This window comes from Nicotiana tabacum, chromosome 1 (assembly GCF_000715075.1).
Source record: "Nicotiana tabacum cultivar K326 chromosome 1, ASM71507v2, whole genome shotgun sequence".
Taxonomy (NCBI): Eukaryota; Viridiplantae; Streptophyta; class Magnoliopsida; order Solanales; family Solanaceae; genus Nicotiana; species Nicotiana tabacum.
The window spans coordinates 135,063,544-135,082,693 of record NC_134080.1 but is presented as its reverse complement, the minus strand read 5'-3'; the positions used below and the strand labels follow the sequence as shown (position 1 = coordinate 135,082,693).

At 34.4% G+C, this 19,150-nt stretch overlaps 1 protein-coding gene across 2 annotated transcripts in view; it reads right to left on the bottom strand.

Annotated features, from left to right (window-relative positions):
• LOC107764455 (L-arabinokinase) overlaps positions 1-14,534 on the bottom strand; it is a 34,378-nt gene extending 19,844 nt beyond the window's left edge. The window contains exons 1-15 of one of the 2 annotated variants that reach the window (XM_016583021.2): positions 14,221-14,534; positions 13,237-13,344; positions 13,092-13,160; positions 12,908-12,991; positions 12,371-12,447; positions 11,925-11,991; positions 11,654-11,711; positions 11,500-11,567; positions 11,344-11,406; positions 7,606-7,659; positions 7,424-7,526; positions 7,236-7,345; positions 6,950-7,126; positions 6,644-6,816; positions 6,380-6,548 (exon numbers count right to left, since the gene is read on the bottom strand). In XM_016583021.2, the coding sequence (XP_016438507.2) occupies positions 6,380-6,548; positions 6,644-6,816; positions 6,950-7,126; positions 7,236-7,345; positions 7,424-7,526; positions 7,606-7,659; positions 11,344-11,406; positions 11,500-11,567; positions 11,654-11,711; positions 11,925-11,991; positions 12,371-12,447; positions 12,908-12,991; positions 13,092-13,160; positions 13,237-13,344; positions 14,221-14,310 (1,470 nt within the window). In that variant the 5' untranslated portion in view covers positions 14,311-14,534. Of the gene's footprint in view, positions 1-6,379; positions 6,549-6,643; positions 6,817-6,949; positions 7,127-7,235; positions 7,346-7,423; positions 7,527-7,605; positions 7,660-11,343; positions 11,407-11,499; positions 11,568-11,653; positions 11,712-11,924; positions 11,992-12,370; positions 12,448-12,907; positions 12,992-13,091; positions 13,161-13,229; positions 13,345-14,220 lie in introns of both variants that reach the window. The other variant, XM_075253524.1, reaches the window with a different exon arrangement.
• Positions 14,535-19,150: the final 4,616 nt, after the last annotated feature.

Below are 19,150 nucleotides of genomic sequence, written 5' to 3'. Positions count from 1 at the left end.
AGCTTGTTCCTCTTCCTTCAGGTAAATCTACCGTTGGTTGTCGTTGGGTTTATGCAGTCAAAGTTGGTCCCGATGGCCAGATTGATCGACTTAAGGCACGTCTTGTTGCCAAAGGATACACTCAAATATTTGGGCTAGATTACAGTGATACCTTCTCTCCAGTGGCTAAAGTGGCATCAGTTCGCCTTTTTCTATCCATGGTTGCAGTTCGTCATTGGCCCCTCTATCAGTTGGACATTAAGAATGTCTTTCTTCATGGTGATCTTGAGGATGAGGTTTATATGGAGCAACCACCTAGTTTTATTGCTCAGGGGAGTCTCGTGGCCTTGTATGTCGCTTGCGTCGGTCACTTTATGGTCTAAAGCAGTCTCCTCGAGCCTGGTTTGGTAAGTTCAGCACGGTTATCCAGGAGTTTGGCATGACTCGTAGTGAAGCTGATCACTCTGTGTTTTATTGCCACTCTGCTTCAAGTCTATGTATTTATCTGGTAGTCTATGTTGATGATATTGTTATTACGGGCAATGATCAGGATGGTATTACTAATCTAAAGCAGCATCTCTTCCAGCACTTTCAAACTAAGGATCTAGGCAGATTGAAGTACTTTCTAGGTATTGAGGTTGCTCAATCTAGCTCAGGTATTGTTATTTCTCAAAGGAAATATGTGTTAGACATTCTTGAGGAAACAGGGATGACAGGTTGCAGACCTGTTGACACGCCGATGGATCCGAATTCTAAACTTCTGCCTGGACAGGGGAGCCGCTTAGCGATCCTGCAAGCTATAGGCGGCTGGTTGGTAAATTAAATTATCTCACAGTGACTAGGCCCGACATTTCTTATCCTGTGAGTGTTGTAAGTCAGTTTATGAATTCTCCCTGTGATAGTCATTGGGATGCAGTTGTCCGCATTATCCGGTATATAAAATCGGCTCCATGTAAAGGATTACTGTTTGAGGATCGAGGTCATGAGCAGATCGTTGGGTACTCGGATGCTGATTGGGCAGGATCACCTTCTGATAGACGTTCTACGTCTGGATATTGTGTATTAGTAGGAGGAAATTTGGTGTCCTGGAAAAGTAAGAAACAAAATGTAGTTGCTCGGTCTAGTGCAGAAGCAGAATACTGAGCAATGGCTATGGCAACATGTGAACTAGTCTGGACCAAACAATTGCTCAAGGAGTTGAAATTTGGTGAAATCAGTCGGATGGAACTTGTGTGCGATAATCAAGCTGCACTTCATATTGCATCAAATCCGGTGTTTCATGAGAGAACTAAACACATTGAGATTGATTGTCACTTCGTCAGAGAAAAGATACTCTCAGGAGATATTACTACGAAGTTTGTGAGATCGAATGATCAACTTGCAGATATTTTCACCAAGTCCCTCACTAGTCCTCGCATTAATTATATATGTAACAAGCTCGGTACATATGATTTATATGCTCCAGTTTGAGGGGGAGTGTTAGAGATAGCTATGTAATTATCCCACATTGGAATAGGAGTAGTATCCCCTTTGTATAGAGTAGCTATAAATAGCACCTCTTGTATTGCATCACATACAATATCAATATATCATATTTTCTCCCGTGCCTTCTCACAACCCTTATTCTATAATACTACCCTTTCCTTCACTTAAGTCCCTAACGGGCTAACCCTATTATTTCCTCCCTTCTTCAGCGCCGCTTTCTCTTCAGTCTTCAGCGTTTTCTTTCAAAGTACAAACCTAGCTGTGTTCTATCGCCACTCGCCACTGTCAAACCGAGATCTGTTCTGTCGGAAAGTTAGTCGCCGTTGATTATCGTCGTTTCCGGTACTCCTAATTTCTTTCTTCAACTTTTTCTTTTCTCTTCTATTTGAAGGAATGCTTTTTGTGTAAATCTTTCTGTTTCGTTATTATTGGTAGTAAAGAGTCTAATCTGTTTCGTTATCTTTCGTTATCTGTTTCGTTCGTTATTATCTTTCATTATCTGTTTCGTTAACTTTCTGTGTAAATCTTTGCATTGTGAATGCCATTTACCAACTTAATATAAACGTATCAATCACAAGGCAGTTAGTGTCTAGCTGTCTAGGCATTAGTCAGTAATTAGTTAGACACATCTACTTATTGTAAATATATATAATTTTAGGATTTTCCAACTGTGTATAGCTCGAGCAAAACAACACAAGCTACAAGGCTACAACCGAGCTACATCAGTTCCTATCCTCAAAAAAATTCATTGCGACATTTAGTCGAGCAATATCAGGTAATACAGGGTAGTATTATCAGTTATATTAAAACAACAAATAGATGATACCATTCATTCCCCATAATAACCACATGATTCAAGTCCTACCCCGAAAAAAAAGATTAACACCAAATGCCAAAAATCGACGCAAAGCTCTGCTTTCTTGGTTTTACACACACCAAAAAAAATGAATCATACAATGTGAGTTTAAAAGGGACCATGTCTTGGCCAGGTTAATGAATCTGATAAAGATTCCAGCGTAGGGTGAGACAACTGTTAAAAGTAGTATGTATTTTTAAGCTGCCCTGAATCTTTAGTTTGGAATGTATTCATGTATGTTGACCGCAAGTATGTGTAAATGAACTGAAGCTATTTTTTCCTAGTAATTTGATAAGGAACTTATTTAAATTGATTTCTTTCCAGCCATAATTTTTAGGTTAAGAGCGAGGAGTGCTTACTTCGTCTTGCTTTGCACTTTTGCTTCATTCAACTCGTTTAAGACTGTAAGTTACATTCTTCATTCACTTCATATGGCTGAAAATGATAAATTTGATCAAGTGGTTGATGAAAGTAGAGGTTCTGAGCCTACTGCTGCAACTACTCACTCGACAGTTACAAAACAAAGGAAAAAACGATCTCGAGCATGGGATTTTTTTGAAGAAAAAGTTGATGCTAAAGGAAATAATAAATATGCACGTAGATTTTGTGGACAAGAATATTTTGAGACAAAAGGCAAAAGTACGACACACATGAATAGTCATATCAGTAAATGTCCAAGGAATCCTTATAAAGTTGAAAAAGGTCAAAAACTATTACCATATCAAACAGTACCGGGGGTAATAAAGGTGATCTTATTCCATCGAAATCTGATCAAGAAGAGTGTAGGATGGCTTTGTGTCGTATGTTGATTGTTGATGAACTTCCATTTAGTTTTGTTGAGAAGGAAGGCTTTAGAAACTTTATGAAAGTGGCCCAACCTTGTTTTCATATTCCTTCCCGTACTACTGTTACACGGGATTGTTTTGCTCTTTTTAATGTGGAAAAAAATAAATTAATGGAGTTTCTTGAAGGAACAAGTCAAAGAGTAAGTCTTACCACTGATACATGGACTTCTATTCAAAAAATTAACTATATGTGCATCACAGCCCATTGGATTGATAGTAAATGGATTATGTATAAAAGAATTATTAACTTTTCTCCAATTACTAGTCATAAAGGTGAAGATATGGCAAGGTGTATTATTGATTATTTGTGTGAGTGGGGTTTGCAAAAGATTCACTGTCACAGTTGACAATGCTAGTTCAAATGATGTGACCGTGGAGAAGTTGTCCGACAAATTAGATGATTGGGGAACCAATTCCATGAATGGTCAACACCTTCACATGAGATGCATGGCTCATATTGCAAATCTTATTGTGAAAGATGGTTTAAAAGAGTCAGATACATTAGACAGTCTCCTGCTAGGTTGAGGAAGTTTCAGGAATGTTGTGAAAGTGAAAATATTGTCAAGTCGTCTTTATGCTTAGATGTTCCTACAAGGTGGAATTCCACCTACTTGATGTTGAGCAGGGCTATTGAATATGAGCGTGCAATTAAAGAATATTTTGATCGTGATACCGGCTTTGTCACGTTATCTTATGTTTGATGCTATTTCAGATGGAAAGCTTGTAGGTATGCTTACAAGAACTGATTGGGATGACGTAAAGAGAATTGCACAATTTCTTGAAATATTTTATAATCTCACTTTGAAGGTGTCCGGATCACTTTATGTAACATCAAATGCCCATTTTCTTGAAATTGATCAAGTTGTTGTTTACTTAAATCGATTAATAACAATTGAAGATGAACTTTTGAGTGAGATGGCATCAAGTATGTGGAAAAAAATTGAAAAGTATCGGGGTGAACCAACAAAAATGAACAAAATGATTTTCATTGCTTGTGTTTTGGATCCTCGCTACAAGTTTACTACTGTTAGTTTTGTACTTAAGAAGATGTTTGGAGATGAAGGGACAATTATTGAAAAGAGGTTCATACTTATATGAGTTCATTGTTTAATGAGTATGTCTCTAAGTCGGTTTCAAAAGATACTGGTGGTAAAGTTTCTACCTCTTTGCCAAGCTCTTCATTCAGCACAATGGAAACTTCAACTCCTAGTTTAGGTGAACTTTTAGATGAAATAAGGAAACATAAAGCTGCAAGTGGAGGTGTAGATTCTAAAACAGAATTGGAAAAGTATCTTGCAGAAGATCCTGAAAATGAAAGACCAGACTTTGATATCTTGGCTCAGTGGAAGATGAACTCACCTAGATTTCCTATTCTTGCTAAGATGGCTCGAGATGTGCTTGTTATTCCTATTTCAAGTGTGGCATCCGAAAGTGCATTTAGTACTAGAGGGCGTATTCTTGACCAATTTAGGAGTTCATTAACTCCTAAATTGGTTGAAACTCTAGTGTGCCTTCAAGATTAGCTTCGGAGTGAATCGCTTCCTGTAAATGTTGAGGAGGATTTAAATTTTCTCGAGACACTCGAGGAAGGTATGTATATTTTAATTAATTTTATTGTATTGCTTAAGATAGTTAAATAATATATTAATTGCTTGACTTGTTAATATATATTCTTATTAGATTTTACTAATCTTGGCAAAGAAGCTTCCACCGACGATGTTTGCTAGAGTTTGTTAGCTGCTATGTAAGTTCTCCATTTTAAATAATATACTTGTAAAAGAATGTGATGTATTACAAAGTTCTTAATATTTTTCTCTTTAACAACTTGAGGGTTGATTATTGATTTGCTGCCCATTTGCAGATGGACTCAATGGCTCTTCTTCAGCTGCTTCCATGTGTTCGAGTATAGTCTTATTAAAGACAAGGCCTGATGACAATGCTTCCCAGATTATGAATTCAGTTTATGACATAAACTAACTTTCTCAAGGATTGCCACATGTGTCTTTGTCATTGCTGTCCTTTTTGTGTATTTGTGGATGCAGTTATCTTATTCCTTGGACAATATTGTCCTCAACATTGTCCTCTGTGGCTTAATTGAAACAATACACAATACTTGGTTCATTTCTGTCACTTTCTTTGGGTTTTTAAGGAACTAATTAATGTTTCTACTACTTTTATTTTATACTATTGGAAGTTGCATTCATCACGCAGCCTTGGAAGTTGCTTGTGTCCATGTATTATTCAAGTGATGCACATTATTTCTTCTCCATTGCCTTCTTGTCAAGGCAGTTTTCTACTCATCCTTGTAGGTCTACTTACCATATAAACTTTGGCCTAATTATACATTTTAGTCAGGTACCTTTTTTTCTTTGATGTAGAAACGGGTATTTTTCTTTATTTGCGTATTCTTCTGTAGTCATCATAACGATATACTTTCCGTTGAATCCCGCAAATTGTCTTATTGGTGTAATCGATAACCGAATCGATAAGCCCCAAAAATCGATAAATCGAAATCGAAACCTTATTGAAACGATAACGATAAGCATATATACAAATCGATAATCGATAAGTAATTATCGATAAGGGTCAAAATCGAATCGATAAATCGAATGCACACCCCTAATTGTATTAATTGATTTGGTATTGCAATTTCCAATCCCTCTTTAACAGCCTGCTTCCTCCACCCCTCTCCCATATTTCTCTCTTCGTCTTTCTCCTATTCTTCTCTCTCACTCATTCTCTCTTCTTCCTCTTCCCTTCTCTCTCTCTCATTCTCTTCCTTTTTCTATTTCTTTGTCTCTCTTTTTCTCTTTTCTCTCTCTTAAACTTCTATTATCTCTCCCTCATCTCTCTATTTTTATTTGTTTATTTATCCCCTTTCTCATTTCTTCTCCTTGACTTTCCCCCTTCTCCCTTTGGTGTTACACCACTTTCTGTTTGAGGTATGATAGATGCAGTAGATTTAAGGGAACGATGCATCATTTATATTTGTAATCAAAATATTAAATGACTCAATGTTGGATGTAAAAAGCAGTGTTATGAGTTCTGCTTCCCCTCTATATGGCAGTTTCAAGTTCCTCCTCTCTTGTCTGATTTTTGTTTTTTGTGTGTGTGTTTGGGGGGGGGGGGGGGGAAGGAATTACTAAAAGCGGGAAAGATTGCAGGTCAACCAAATATAATTACACAAGAAAGTTTGGCATGAAAGAAGAAAGACCTCCCAATTGAAGAGACCGGCGGCAGCTTTTCGCTCCCTAATGCTGTGCTTTCCCGTTTTAGTTGGGGAATCAATCAACGCATCCAATCCTGCCAAGCTCTTCAAGAAACTCAAGGTATCTGACAGACCAAGAATATCTCCATGGAGAATTTCAAAGTCCTGAGGATATCTAAAAGAGAAGAAAATCAACAACATCAACCCTTATTAACACTCAGCAATTATTCTGTTAAACGCCAAACAAATGGGATGTAGGAAGAGAATTACGAGTCTGTTAGAGAGTTATTTTCAGCTGTTACAGCAGTAGGTGATCCTGTACGAAGACCAAGCTCATTTTCGGCATTTGCATACCAATCTGGAATACAGAGATCTCTACCGGGAACTCTTTGCAACTGATATCCAAGAACTATGGCATCACGCAGTCTCCTCGGCCCACTCAGCTAAAAAGTCAGATAAAAGCAAAACTTAGTATATAACTACTGGGTACACATTTATTAGTTTAGCTAATGGATTATTCTTAATCAAAATAGACAAAAATGAGGAATTATTTGATTAGTAACAAAACAACTTTACCTTGTCTAATGTATAGTTTTTACCATAAGCTGTATCCTGTAAAATACGAGCTGCAACTTCACCACCATTAGTTCCTCCTTCGTAGCATGGATTGAGAGTCATTGCACGTTCAAGGTAAGGTCTCCAATGTCCAGTAAGTAAATCCCTTCTGATCATCTCAACACCACCTTGATAGTACTAAATTAAAATTACAGGCTTTATTTCCAGTATATCTTCACAAAACCTTGAGGTAATAAAGAAAAAGAACTAAAGAAAGAAACATCTGTAACATGCCAATATACTCTACCTCAAGCATATTTCTGAGAAATGGTTCTTCATTAAAGTAGTCTCTACGCACAAATACAAATGGTAACTTGTAAGCCAGGGCCTCGCTAACGGTACCATATCCAATTTTTCCTGGAATAGAAGACCATTCAGAAGGCTTTATTGGAACAACTTTAACTTTTTACCCAGCATTTCAGTGATGCAACTAACCTAGCATGCAGTCTGATGCTGCCATTATATCTGGAGTATATGCATTTTTTGCCAGCTTAATGAAATTTGGAGGTAGTTGCTGGCTCTCAGAGGCACCACAAACCTGAATTTAGATAAGGAAAAATTTAAATTAATCACGCGAGGAAATACTACAGGGCTTGAAAGTTCAAGAGATCATATACCAGGCATAACCATCCAGTTGGTAAGTACTCCTCCTTCAACTTCCAACCTGCAGGCTGCAAATGAAAATAGGAGTATTATTCTAGCACATATGTTAATTATCGGATATTCTATGAGTGAGAAGAAGATGTATAAGACAGTATTGAAACAACAAAATTGAATCTGTCCTGGATGTTGTTTCTTTCACTCTTTCAATTTTGAGATGCCCAAAATAAGATCTCTTTTACTCCAAAATTAACCCCCCCCCCCCTCCCCTCCTTTATTGTAAATGGAAAAGGGTCGAATATACTCCTTATACTCCTCTACTACCGAAAATTGTTTAAACTTACCATCCGTTTCACTATTTGGTCATTTTAAACCTCACTGTTATACTTTGGAACAAATTTGCCCTTATTTTTTACGTAGTGCCACGTGGTAGCCAGAGGCGAATCCAGGATTCCAAAGAGATAGATGCACAATTACAAGGAGGTGAATTTTTTTTTTTTTTTTTTTTTTTGTTTTTTTTTGGCAATCCGCTAGGCAAGCGCCTAGGGCTAGTTTTTATTAATAAAAGAAAAGAAAAATACATCAATTAGGAAATGTACAAATAAGAGGGACAATAGCATCGGTTTTGTTACCCATATGCCTTGGCTATATAATCACTCATCTGCGCCTCACATTGCCTTATGATGCCAGCCTCATGTAGAGGATTCATGGGGTAGCTGCCGGCAAAGTCTCACGAGGGCATATAATCTCATAGCCGTGTGGATAATTTCCAAAGGCATAGGACCAAGGTAACACAAACTGGGCTAAACCTTACCTTACTATTCCTATTGAGGCTTTAAATAGCCTCACCTACTAACATGCATGTAAAAAATAAGAACTGGAAAGTACCAAATATTCAATGATCATCACAGAGTTTATAACATACTCTGTGATCATCACACGAGGTGAATTTAGAATTTATATTTGACGGGTTTAACTTTTAAGTTTTTACCATGAATTCATTACCATTTAGAAATTATAGATTAAAATTAAATTTTTTTCTTATAATTTTAGTGATTTGTAACTTGTATATCTATATTCTGTATCAAAAATATTGGGATCATGGTACCATGCTACATCATCCACTGCTATTACTTTTAATTATATAAATTTTTGTGATGACAAAAAGGAAATAAAGGATTTCAATGTGTTAAATTTGAAAATTTTGAATGAATAAATCAAACAAAAAAAGAAGGAAAAAGAAGAAAAAAAAACTTAATTATAACACAAGGGACACTAGACATGCATACAAACTGAGAATTCAACATCTAACACAAGAAGGTGCACTGAATATTTATTGCATTATAGAACTCTTTGAGCTTGGGTGCACACATGTATATTTAAGCATATTTTAAAAAATATAAAATAAATATATATGATATGGAGAAAGAAGCATGGGTGCATGTGCCCATGCTCCAATACATACATACGCCTCTGGTGGTAGCTCCTTATTAAAAGACCCACCTTAATTTTATTTACCCGAAAACCTGCCCTTAATTACCCGACCCATTCCCCTTCAAACTCTTTTTATATAATGTTTCTTTTTTTTCTTTTCATCCTTCTCTTTCCTCTTCATCAAAACCAAAATCAACCATCAAAATAAACAACAGCAGCAAACCCAGTGATTTCCCACAAGTGGGGTCTGGGGAGGCTAAGATGTACGCAGCCTCACCCCTACCCTGGAAGGGCAGAGAAGTTGTTTCCGATAGACCCTCAACTGGAGAAAGGAAAAATCAACCATCAAAATAGAAACTCTATTAACAGCTACTTCCATCCTACGAAAGTCCTACGATATTTCCCTGAACTTCTGAGAAACCTCTCTTCATCTTCTTTAAATTTTTTCCTGCATTCCCTTTTTCGCTCATTTTTTCTCTTTCTTTTGCCATTGGCATATTAATCAGTTAAAACAATAAGGTTTTCAGTATAAACAATTCAAAAATTAAAACAAAAGAAAAAAGAACTTTTGATTTCACGTGAAATTTTCCAAATTTAAATGTACCCAGAATAATACCCATTTGATTTTCGAAAGAAACTAGTGGTGAAATTTGTAGTCCTCCGTTGTTGAACAACAATGAAACTTTAAAGGTGGGTTTGTTTGGTAATAAAAAAATTTGTGCTTAGAAGCGAGTGACTCAATTTGCTACTGAAAATGTCAGATCTAACATTAAAATTCATTTTTGAAATTGAATTAATGTTGAAACTCTTGTTTGAAGCTGAAACTGTGCTACAAATTGAAAAAATAGCTACGGATTTGGAATTTCCGGTCTCTTTATTTGTGAAATTTCTGAGCCTAATTAGTCAACTTGTCATATTGTTTGTTTGATTTTTTGGTTTTGGATGGAATTGAGGTGAAGGAGTTGAAAAGGAACCTCTTGATGGCTTTGTCCTTGGGGCAGCACTTGCCGCACTTAGAGCATTGGATGAACTTTGTATGTCCGCGTTCATGCTTGTTACGTCCCCCGTTCCTCCTCTTGAATGTCATTTTCCCTGGATTTGACAGCCTCCGAGCAAGCTGTGAATCGACTCGAAATAAATTCTAGCTTATTTTTCACTTCAACCGAGTACTGATTTAGTTAGCCACAAATCACAGCTGGAGCAAGAGTTTGGTTTGGATTAGAACTATGGTTAACCCGGTTAGGTGAGCAAAAGCCTCACACCTTATCCCAATAACCAGGTTAGGTGAGTTCTTTTTGGGATTATTTAAGTGGTTTTAAAAATTGGTAAGGTAGTGGGTCCGGTTTACGGGTTGGTGAGTTTGTGAGTCGGGTACATAACATTGGGGTGGGTTTTTTAATAAGGAGCTTCCACGTGGTACTCCGTTAATAATAAGGCAAATTCGCTCCAAAGTATAACGGTAAGGTCTAAATTGACCAAATAGTGAATTGGAGGGTAAGTTCAAACAATTCCGATAGTAGAGGGGTATATTTGACCCTTTTCCGTATTGTAAATGGTAATGAGTCTGGAAAGCTATGGCAAAGATAAACTTTCAAAATTTATACAACACAATTTCTGTTTTGGGACATCCGAAGTTAGCTGACACCATTGACTAATTATATCATTTTATACAACTTCCACAACAACTCAAGTACAATTAACTGATCAAATTAATGTTAATGTGATATTTCCTAGATCAAATTAACTTTTAAATGTTTGTTTTAATATTTTCTTCCAGCACCACTTCTATAATACCCGAGTCAAACTAATATCTAAAACTAGTCGAGAACTAAATGGGAGGAAGGGAGGGAGGGAGTATGTTTCATTCACATGTTACTATCATGTTTTCCGTCAACCTGAAAATGTTATAGCTTCATCTTGTTATTGACAAGTTTACTCTTCTTTTTTTTGGAACAGGTAAGTAATGGTAATAGTGAAAACTACTCTTTGTTTGCCTTATCAAACTATATTACTGAACTTTCTAATTCGCAAATCAATATCGCGTACTTTACAGCACCAAGATCATGGACTGAACCCCCTTTCTCAAAAAAAGATCATGGACTGAACCAAACATGGTTAAACCACTTGTCAATATCGAAATCGAAGTTAAACACAAGAGTCAAACGGATTAAGGAACAAGAACATGATGATAAGCGATCTTGGCAAATTTTCAAGGAAAAAGGGGAAGCAAAGGTAGCAACCAAATTCAGTTCCGCAGCCAAAGTTTCTTTGACAACCTTATACACTGTTGATATATTTACTAGATGGCCTAGTCAACTCACCTGTCCACCAAAGTTCAGAATAACAACCTTCACGTCCTCCCCAATTCCAAGTTCTTTCCGCACCTATGATAATGAGAATAAACTAACATCTTTAGCTACAAATTTTCACAATTATTCTAGCTCTTTCAAATAAAGAGTGAACATTCTGTTCCTGACCTCTTTGCGAGACCTGTGCAATCTCCTTACAACCAATGGCACGTCAATTATATCACGAAAAGCAGGCACTGCAGCAATTACGTAATGAGCTATAGTTGATGAAGAGCAGGAAAACCAATAAAACAACATTTTGGTATGTGGCACACCAACATACTTGGACAGTATCCTGGCAGCCGAATAAGAAATTCACAATGAGAATAGTCTTCAGCAATCTGCATTAGACATAACGCCACCAAAAAGAAGAGATATTAACATTTTGGAAGAATATGATTAAACTGAAATAAACTGTAGGTAAAACTTGGACAAGGTTCACATCTCATAATTAATCAGGAACCATGACAAAGTTAACAGTGGGAGAGTTATCATAAGATTATCAAGCTAAAGAATGAACATTAGCAGGAGATGGTTAAGCTCTCAGATCTCACCTGCCACACTATTGACCTATGATGATTTCCAGCTGCCATTACATACTCAGCATAGATGAAGTCCCAGCTACAAGAAATAATAATGGCAGATATATAAGATGTATTTATTGAACTTTGATCTTGTGGACGGACATAATGACAACCAACAAAAGGACATAGTCCACCAATTGAAAGGAATCCCACATCACATATAACAGCATCAACAGCTTATGAAGGTTAATAAAAATAGTTTTCATGACTTAAAAGTATGTGGGATGTAATATGGCTGTCCCGTTCTAAATCTCAAACTAAAGAAGCATGCTAGGCGTATCTCACCTGGAGTTTTATTACCTGAATAATTGTCGTATCGTTATTCACACTTCCTTTTCACCCAAAAAAAAAAAGAAGAAAAAGAAAAAGAAAAGGAAAAGGAAGATATGAAGTAAAAAGGGAATAGAAGTGAAAACCTGAAGTTGGTGATACAAACAGATGGAATTCCAGCATCAGCTGCTGCCCTGCAAGCAACTGGAACAACATCTGATACCTGTTTCCACAATACATAGTGTAAACATCATATAGTGCCCTCCAAATCCCTTAGAGAGACATAAACAAGAAAAGACAAAAATCGCTTTCTTGAAATAAGAGAAAATATTTCCCTTCTTTGTTGCCGGTATAACTATGAACAAGCAGCTTTATAGTGGAAACCCAGAGATCAGCGGACAAAAAAGTAGTGCTAAGACAAGGTCGTTTATCTCCTAAGCGAAGATTCCAAAAGACAGAAATGATACTTTCCTACATTCTTATTATACAAAACAAAGACCACTTCACAAAAAAATATGCTAAGACAAAGTCGTTTATTCTATTCACTTTTACATTCCCGTATCTATTTAACACCAGTAACTAGTAACAGCAGTCTAAAAGTCGGGCAACTTATTGAAGTAAAAGAAGGCCAGCAAAGTACTTTTAATTTGTTCTTGATGAAATAAGAGAAGCAATTCTTTTACCACAAAATCTGCCTTGATGGATTTCAGCCACTCCACTTCCGTTGCCAAAATGGATGCACGTGGTACAACAGCGGTCTCAGAATACTAAAGCAACAAAGTTAAACATTTCAACAATTAAGAGAGGCAAGCATAATATCTCATCTAACAATATAACAAAGAAAAACTATAATGGAAGCGGGTATACCTTCTCCAGTGAGGCAAGACGATCCACTGTCAAAGCATCAGCTTGAACTGCTCCACAATCTAACAATACCTGTAAATATAATATAATTTTAAAAATAGTAAAAAGAAGTAAATTAGGAATTCTTCAACAAGGGAGCACAACAGACCTTGCGAAGAAAAAGCAGAGGAGATTGTATCTCAGATGTAAAGACAAAGTCAGGTGCACCAGTGACGACATGAACATCATGCCCAGCTAGGATGAGATTTCTAGCCACCTAAGCAGCAAAAAGATCAAGACCATTGAGATAGAAATCAATTTCTTTAATGCAAGACAATGAATAAGGATTTAAGCCACAACCGACAAGCAGGGCAATTGCACTATCTTCTGATGCACCATCATCAGCAGAATTATACTATGAAATCATAACACTCGAGGGACCCTGACATTTATTGAAATAGCACAACCATGGGGACAGCAGTGCACTTACATTCATTTTGCTAAGAATGGACAAATATATTACTGCATTTTCACAGTGCCCTTATTGTTATGAAAAGTTGTTTTTGCTCTTAACTAAACAATTGCACCATTCCCCATTTCCCTTTGCCATACTCCATTTGTCCCATTTTATGTGGCACACTTTCCTTTTTAGTTTGTCACAAAAGGTATGACATGTTTCTATATTTAGAAACAATTTAACATTGAACTTTCCATCTTACGAGATAGATTTATAGACACACAAATGTCAAGTTTCACAATCTTTTCTTTCTTAAACTTCGTGGCTAGTTACATATAAATTGGGACAGAGGAAATACCTTGCAAACTTGTCTAATAAGCCAATTGAAATTATTAAAACCTAAAATATACATATGTTTTGGTTCTTGCTAACACTTCCAACAAAAAGTCAAATGAAAGTCACCAATCAAGAACAGTTCTTTTCTGGTTCACCTCCCTATCTCAGTAACTAAGTAGATAATCAAAGTAATGAAATCACATGCAACTCCAATTCTAGAAAAATCATTGATCAGATGAAGCAACAAGATCAAGAACAACCCAAGTGATCAAATATTAGAGAAAGAGTCACCCACCAAAACAAACAGAAAAATATTCTAAAGATAACATTTTTAGACTAAATAAAAAAAGATAAAGGGACCTCAACAACTCGAGTGGCATGGCCAAAACCATGACCAGTAACATAGTAAGCAAAGACAAGAGGGCGTTTCTTGGACTCCTCAGTGCCCATTTTCTTGATTTGTTTTCTCTCTGCAAATTTGTTTTCTGTTCAAATTCTTAAAGAAAACTATGAAAGTGAACGCGGAACTTCAGTAGTTGTATTTGAGTACAAGAAAGATTATGGGATTTGTTGGGGGGTGTAATTGACATCATCAGCTGAATGTGTCAGCCTTATCCGTGTTAGTTATCCATGACTAATAAATTGACTTCAATATTTATGGGATTTGTTTGTTTGTACTAAAAATGAGAAAGGGAAAAGTTCAGTACATTTGGGAGAGAATCATGGAATCATACTCCACGGATTCCGTTATTTTAAAATTAAAAAAAAAACGTTTTCTAGTCCACTCCATTCATATCAATTTATCTAATGTTAATCTTACCTTTTGCATGTCAATATAGCAAAATATTACTTCATTGTATAAATTTATGTGATGTTATTTGACGTGTATAAATTTTAAAAAATAAAGATTTATAAAACTTATAGTATAAAATAAATCATAAATACTTATATTTTATTAAAATTAAAATGAAAAGTTTTAAATTTAATTATTTTTAAATATAAAAATTTATTATTTTATAAACAAACTAAAAATAAAATAAAAAATATGAATATTTAATTGTTGGGGATTACCTTATTGAATGTTAGCTTGTGTTTGCGATATGTCTTCTTTGTTTACATTTTCCATGAAAAACGTGTCAATGTAATTAGGTGCGTTTGGTTCAATTTACTTTGATTTTTCCAGATTTGTAGCATTAAAATAGTTCTATTAATAGCCATAAGTATTTGACGTTAAGAAATTTTAGGTTTTACAATTCATTACCTTAATTGATTATCGAATGTTCAATTTGAAATTTGAATAGTCGGAATTAATTTCATGACAAACATTAGATATATATGCTATAAAAAGAAGGTACTCTCCCACCTAAAGAGTGAAAATTATTTACATCCCCAAACTTTACTTTGAAAATCAAATTCATCCTCTAACTTTAAATAATAGACATTCTCATCTTTTTATTCTAGTTTGAATTTTTGTTATTCCGCTTCGAATTTTCAAATTCATTTAGTGAGATTGAGCGTTATATTATGCAAGATTTTCATGACACGAAGGTTTTAAAATTTTGATTTAAAAAAAATAGAGATAACACCATTATATATATGTGTATAGAATTTTTATAATATTTGGGTGTAAATATTTAATCTTAAAATATAGGGGATATCTACATATGAGTTATATTATAGAATATTTAGTATTATAATTTACCCTCTTATTTTATAACACTTTAAGTGCTAATAACTAATTTAGTGAAAACTTGCTATTTGAGATCCATACATCCATGAGATGTGTAGCTTGAATTGTAATTTGCAATGAAAAATTTGTTATATAGTTTTTACGTTTTTGAAAATGAAAAAAATTGATCAAGCTCGGGAAAGAAAAAAAATAGATATTTTATAAAAGGGATTTTTTTCATTCCTATACACTATTTGAAACTTTATTATTCTTAATGTCCATGTTTAATTAATTATCCGGCATAAACAAGTTTTATTTACGAAATATATACAATCCACCTTAAAAGACTCCCAATCCATTATTTGTGCCTTCAATCAAGGGATTTAGTTACACTTTTTTTTCTTTTTTGCTCTCCTCTCTCCCCTCTTCTCTCAAGATTCTCTCTTTCTCCCCATAGCTTCGGCAGAAGTTATAGATCTTGCATAGAAGTGAATTTAATTATATCATTACTTCCAATTACAATACCAAAAATAGACTTTGATAGTTGCTTTTGTGCAGTATCAGCTCCTAATTGCAGTCACCAATCTTTGCTGAACAATGGAGAATAACTTTGTCAATAATTAGCAGAAATTGAGCACATTCAGAAAGGACCATACGCTCAAAACTACTAAATACACTAACGTAAGTTCGAGTATCACAAATTAGACAATTTGGGTTCCTACCAGCATATTCTTCATGCTGACACATTTATAAGATTTTACCTTACTAATCAAAAAAAATATCTACATAATTAGTCTTCTTAACTATCCAAAGTAGGTGCAAATTACCAACTTAGTGAGAGACAACATCAATAAGTATTATGTAAAGACAGACATAAAGTAAGAGTTCTCTCAAACCTCTTAGGCTATATTAGGGTGGATGATAACATTGAAAAATTCCTAAAAGCAGAAACTTTCCCAGCTTTTTCAGCAATATATAATGTTATTTTTACTTTTGCAACAAAAGCAAAACATTATCAAGAAAGAATACCCAAGGGAGTGGAACCCATGTACATTGTTGTGTGCCGAAATCCAAAAGAGTTGACCTCGAAAACTAGTCCAAAATGTAACCCGACCAACTATTTTGTTTGCCAACTGCTTTAACATGGTCAAATAACACAATTTTCCACTCTTGTTTCAGATATCCGAAATCATGATATATTCTGGGATACTACTCTCATACAAGTGTATCTAGATACAGAAACATAAAATAAAAGTCTCTGAGGTGTGGAGCAAACATCTCTGAACTTGGATTAACATTTGATTTCAACATATAAGAATTCATTTATTCAGTGAAAGGATATCAGAAATAGCATCAATCATAAAGTTTATATCATCAATGCTATAAATAGATTATGATTGAAATGACTCTAGAAAGATGTCTATTTGACCAAATACAAAACTGACAAAAGAGTATTGCACAACTGATGGTAGGAGCTTATCTACAACTTTTACATATTTACACATTTATAACATACAACTTAAATACAAATTTTATATAAAATTTATACAATATGTCTTTTGTATATTTTGTATCCGATTTATACATCGTAAAAATAAATTTCATATAACTAATTATATATTATACAACTTATCTACAACTTTCATACATTATTTCTACTCAGTTATATATAACTACAATATCATACAACTTAAATATAATTTTAATACAATGTTGTTCAACTTTCATACAATAGTTAAATAAATAAAAGAAAAATATATAAACAACATAATACAATTTTTCTACAATTTTACTACAATTTCGTTAATATAATGTATATCACATCTTCTTCTTCTTCTTGTTTCAATCTGAAATTCAGCCAAAATCAAGTCTAATCTTCACCAAAATCCCTCAAAATTGAGATATAAACTCCAAACTATATTCCCAATTGTTTGCAACAATAACCAATCCAAATAAATAATGATTTTTGAAAACCCAAATTCGAATTCAAAGCTTTAAAGCTTTTCAATGGTTGTTAATGGTAGAATTGATGGTCTCTTTTCCTTTGCTTTACATTACTGAAATTTGTAATATAGTTTTTACGTTTGCAATGAAAAATTTGTTATATAGTTTTTACGTTTTTGAAAATGAAAAAAATTGATCAAGCTCGGGAAAGAAAAAAAATAGATATTTTATAAAAGGGATTTTTTTCATTCCTATACACTATTTGAAACTTTATTATTCTTAATGTCCATGTTTAATTAATTATCCGGCATAAACAAGTTTTATTTACGAAATATATACAATCCACCTTAAAAGACTCCCAATCCATTATTTGTGCCTTCAATCAAGGGATTTAGTTACACTTTTTTTTCTTTTTTGCTCTCCTCTCTCCCCTCTTCTCTCAAGATTCTCTCTTTCTCCCCATAGCTTCGGCAGAAGTTATAGATCTTGCATAGAAGTGAATTTAATTATATCATTACTTCCAATTACAATACCAAAAATAGACTTTGATAGTTGCTTTTGTGCAGTATCAGCTCCTAATTGCAGTCACCAATCTTTGCTGAACAATGGAGAATAACTTTGTCAATAATTAGCAGAAATTGAGCACATTCAGAAAGGACCATACGCTCAAAACTACTAAATACACTAACGTAAGTTCGAGTATCACAAATTAGACAATTTGGGTTCCTACCAGCATATTCTTCATGCTGACACATTTATAAGATTTTACCTTACTAATCAAAAAAAATATCTACATAATTAGTCTTCTTAACTATCCAAAGTAGGTGCAAATTACCAACTTAGTGAGAGACAACATCAATAAGTATTATGTAAAGACAGACATAAAGTAAGAGTTCTCTCAAACCTCTTAGGCTATATTAGGGTGGATGATAACATTGAAAAATTCCTAAAAGCAGAAACTTTCCCAGCTTTTTCAGCAATATATAATGTTATTTTTACTTTTGCAACAAAAGCAAAACATTATCAAGAAAGAATACCCAAGGGAGTGGAACCCATGTACATTGTTGTGTGCCGAAATCCAAAAGAGTTGACCTCGAAAACTAGTCCAAAATGTAACCCGACCAACTATTTTGTTTGCCAACTGCTTTAACATGGTCAAATAACACAATTTTCCACTCTTGTTTCAGATATCCGAAATCATGATATATTCTGGGATACTACTCTCATACAAGTGTATCTAGATACAGAAACATAAAATAAAAGTCTCTGAGGTGTGGAGCAAACATCTCTGAACTTGGATTAACATTTGATTTCAACATATAAGAATTCATTTATTCAGTGAAAGGATATCAGAAATAGCATCAATCATAAAGTTTATATCATCAATGCTATAAATAGATTATGATTGAAATGACTCTAGAAAGATGTCTATTTGACCAAATACAAAACTGACAAAAGAGTATTGCACAACTGATGGTAGGAGCTTATCTACAACTTTTACATATTTACACATTTATAACATACAACTTAAATACAAATTTTATATAAAATTTATACAATATGTCTTTTGTATATTTTGTATCCGATTTATACATCGTAAAAATAAATTTCATATAACTAATTATATATTATACAACTTATCTACAACTTTCATACATTATTTCTACTCAGTTATAT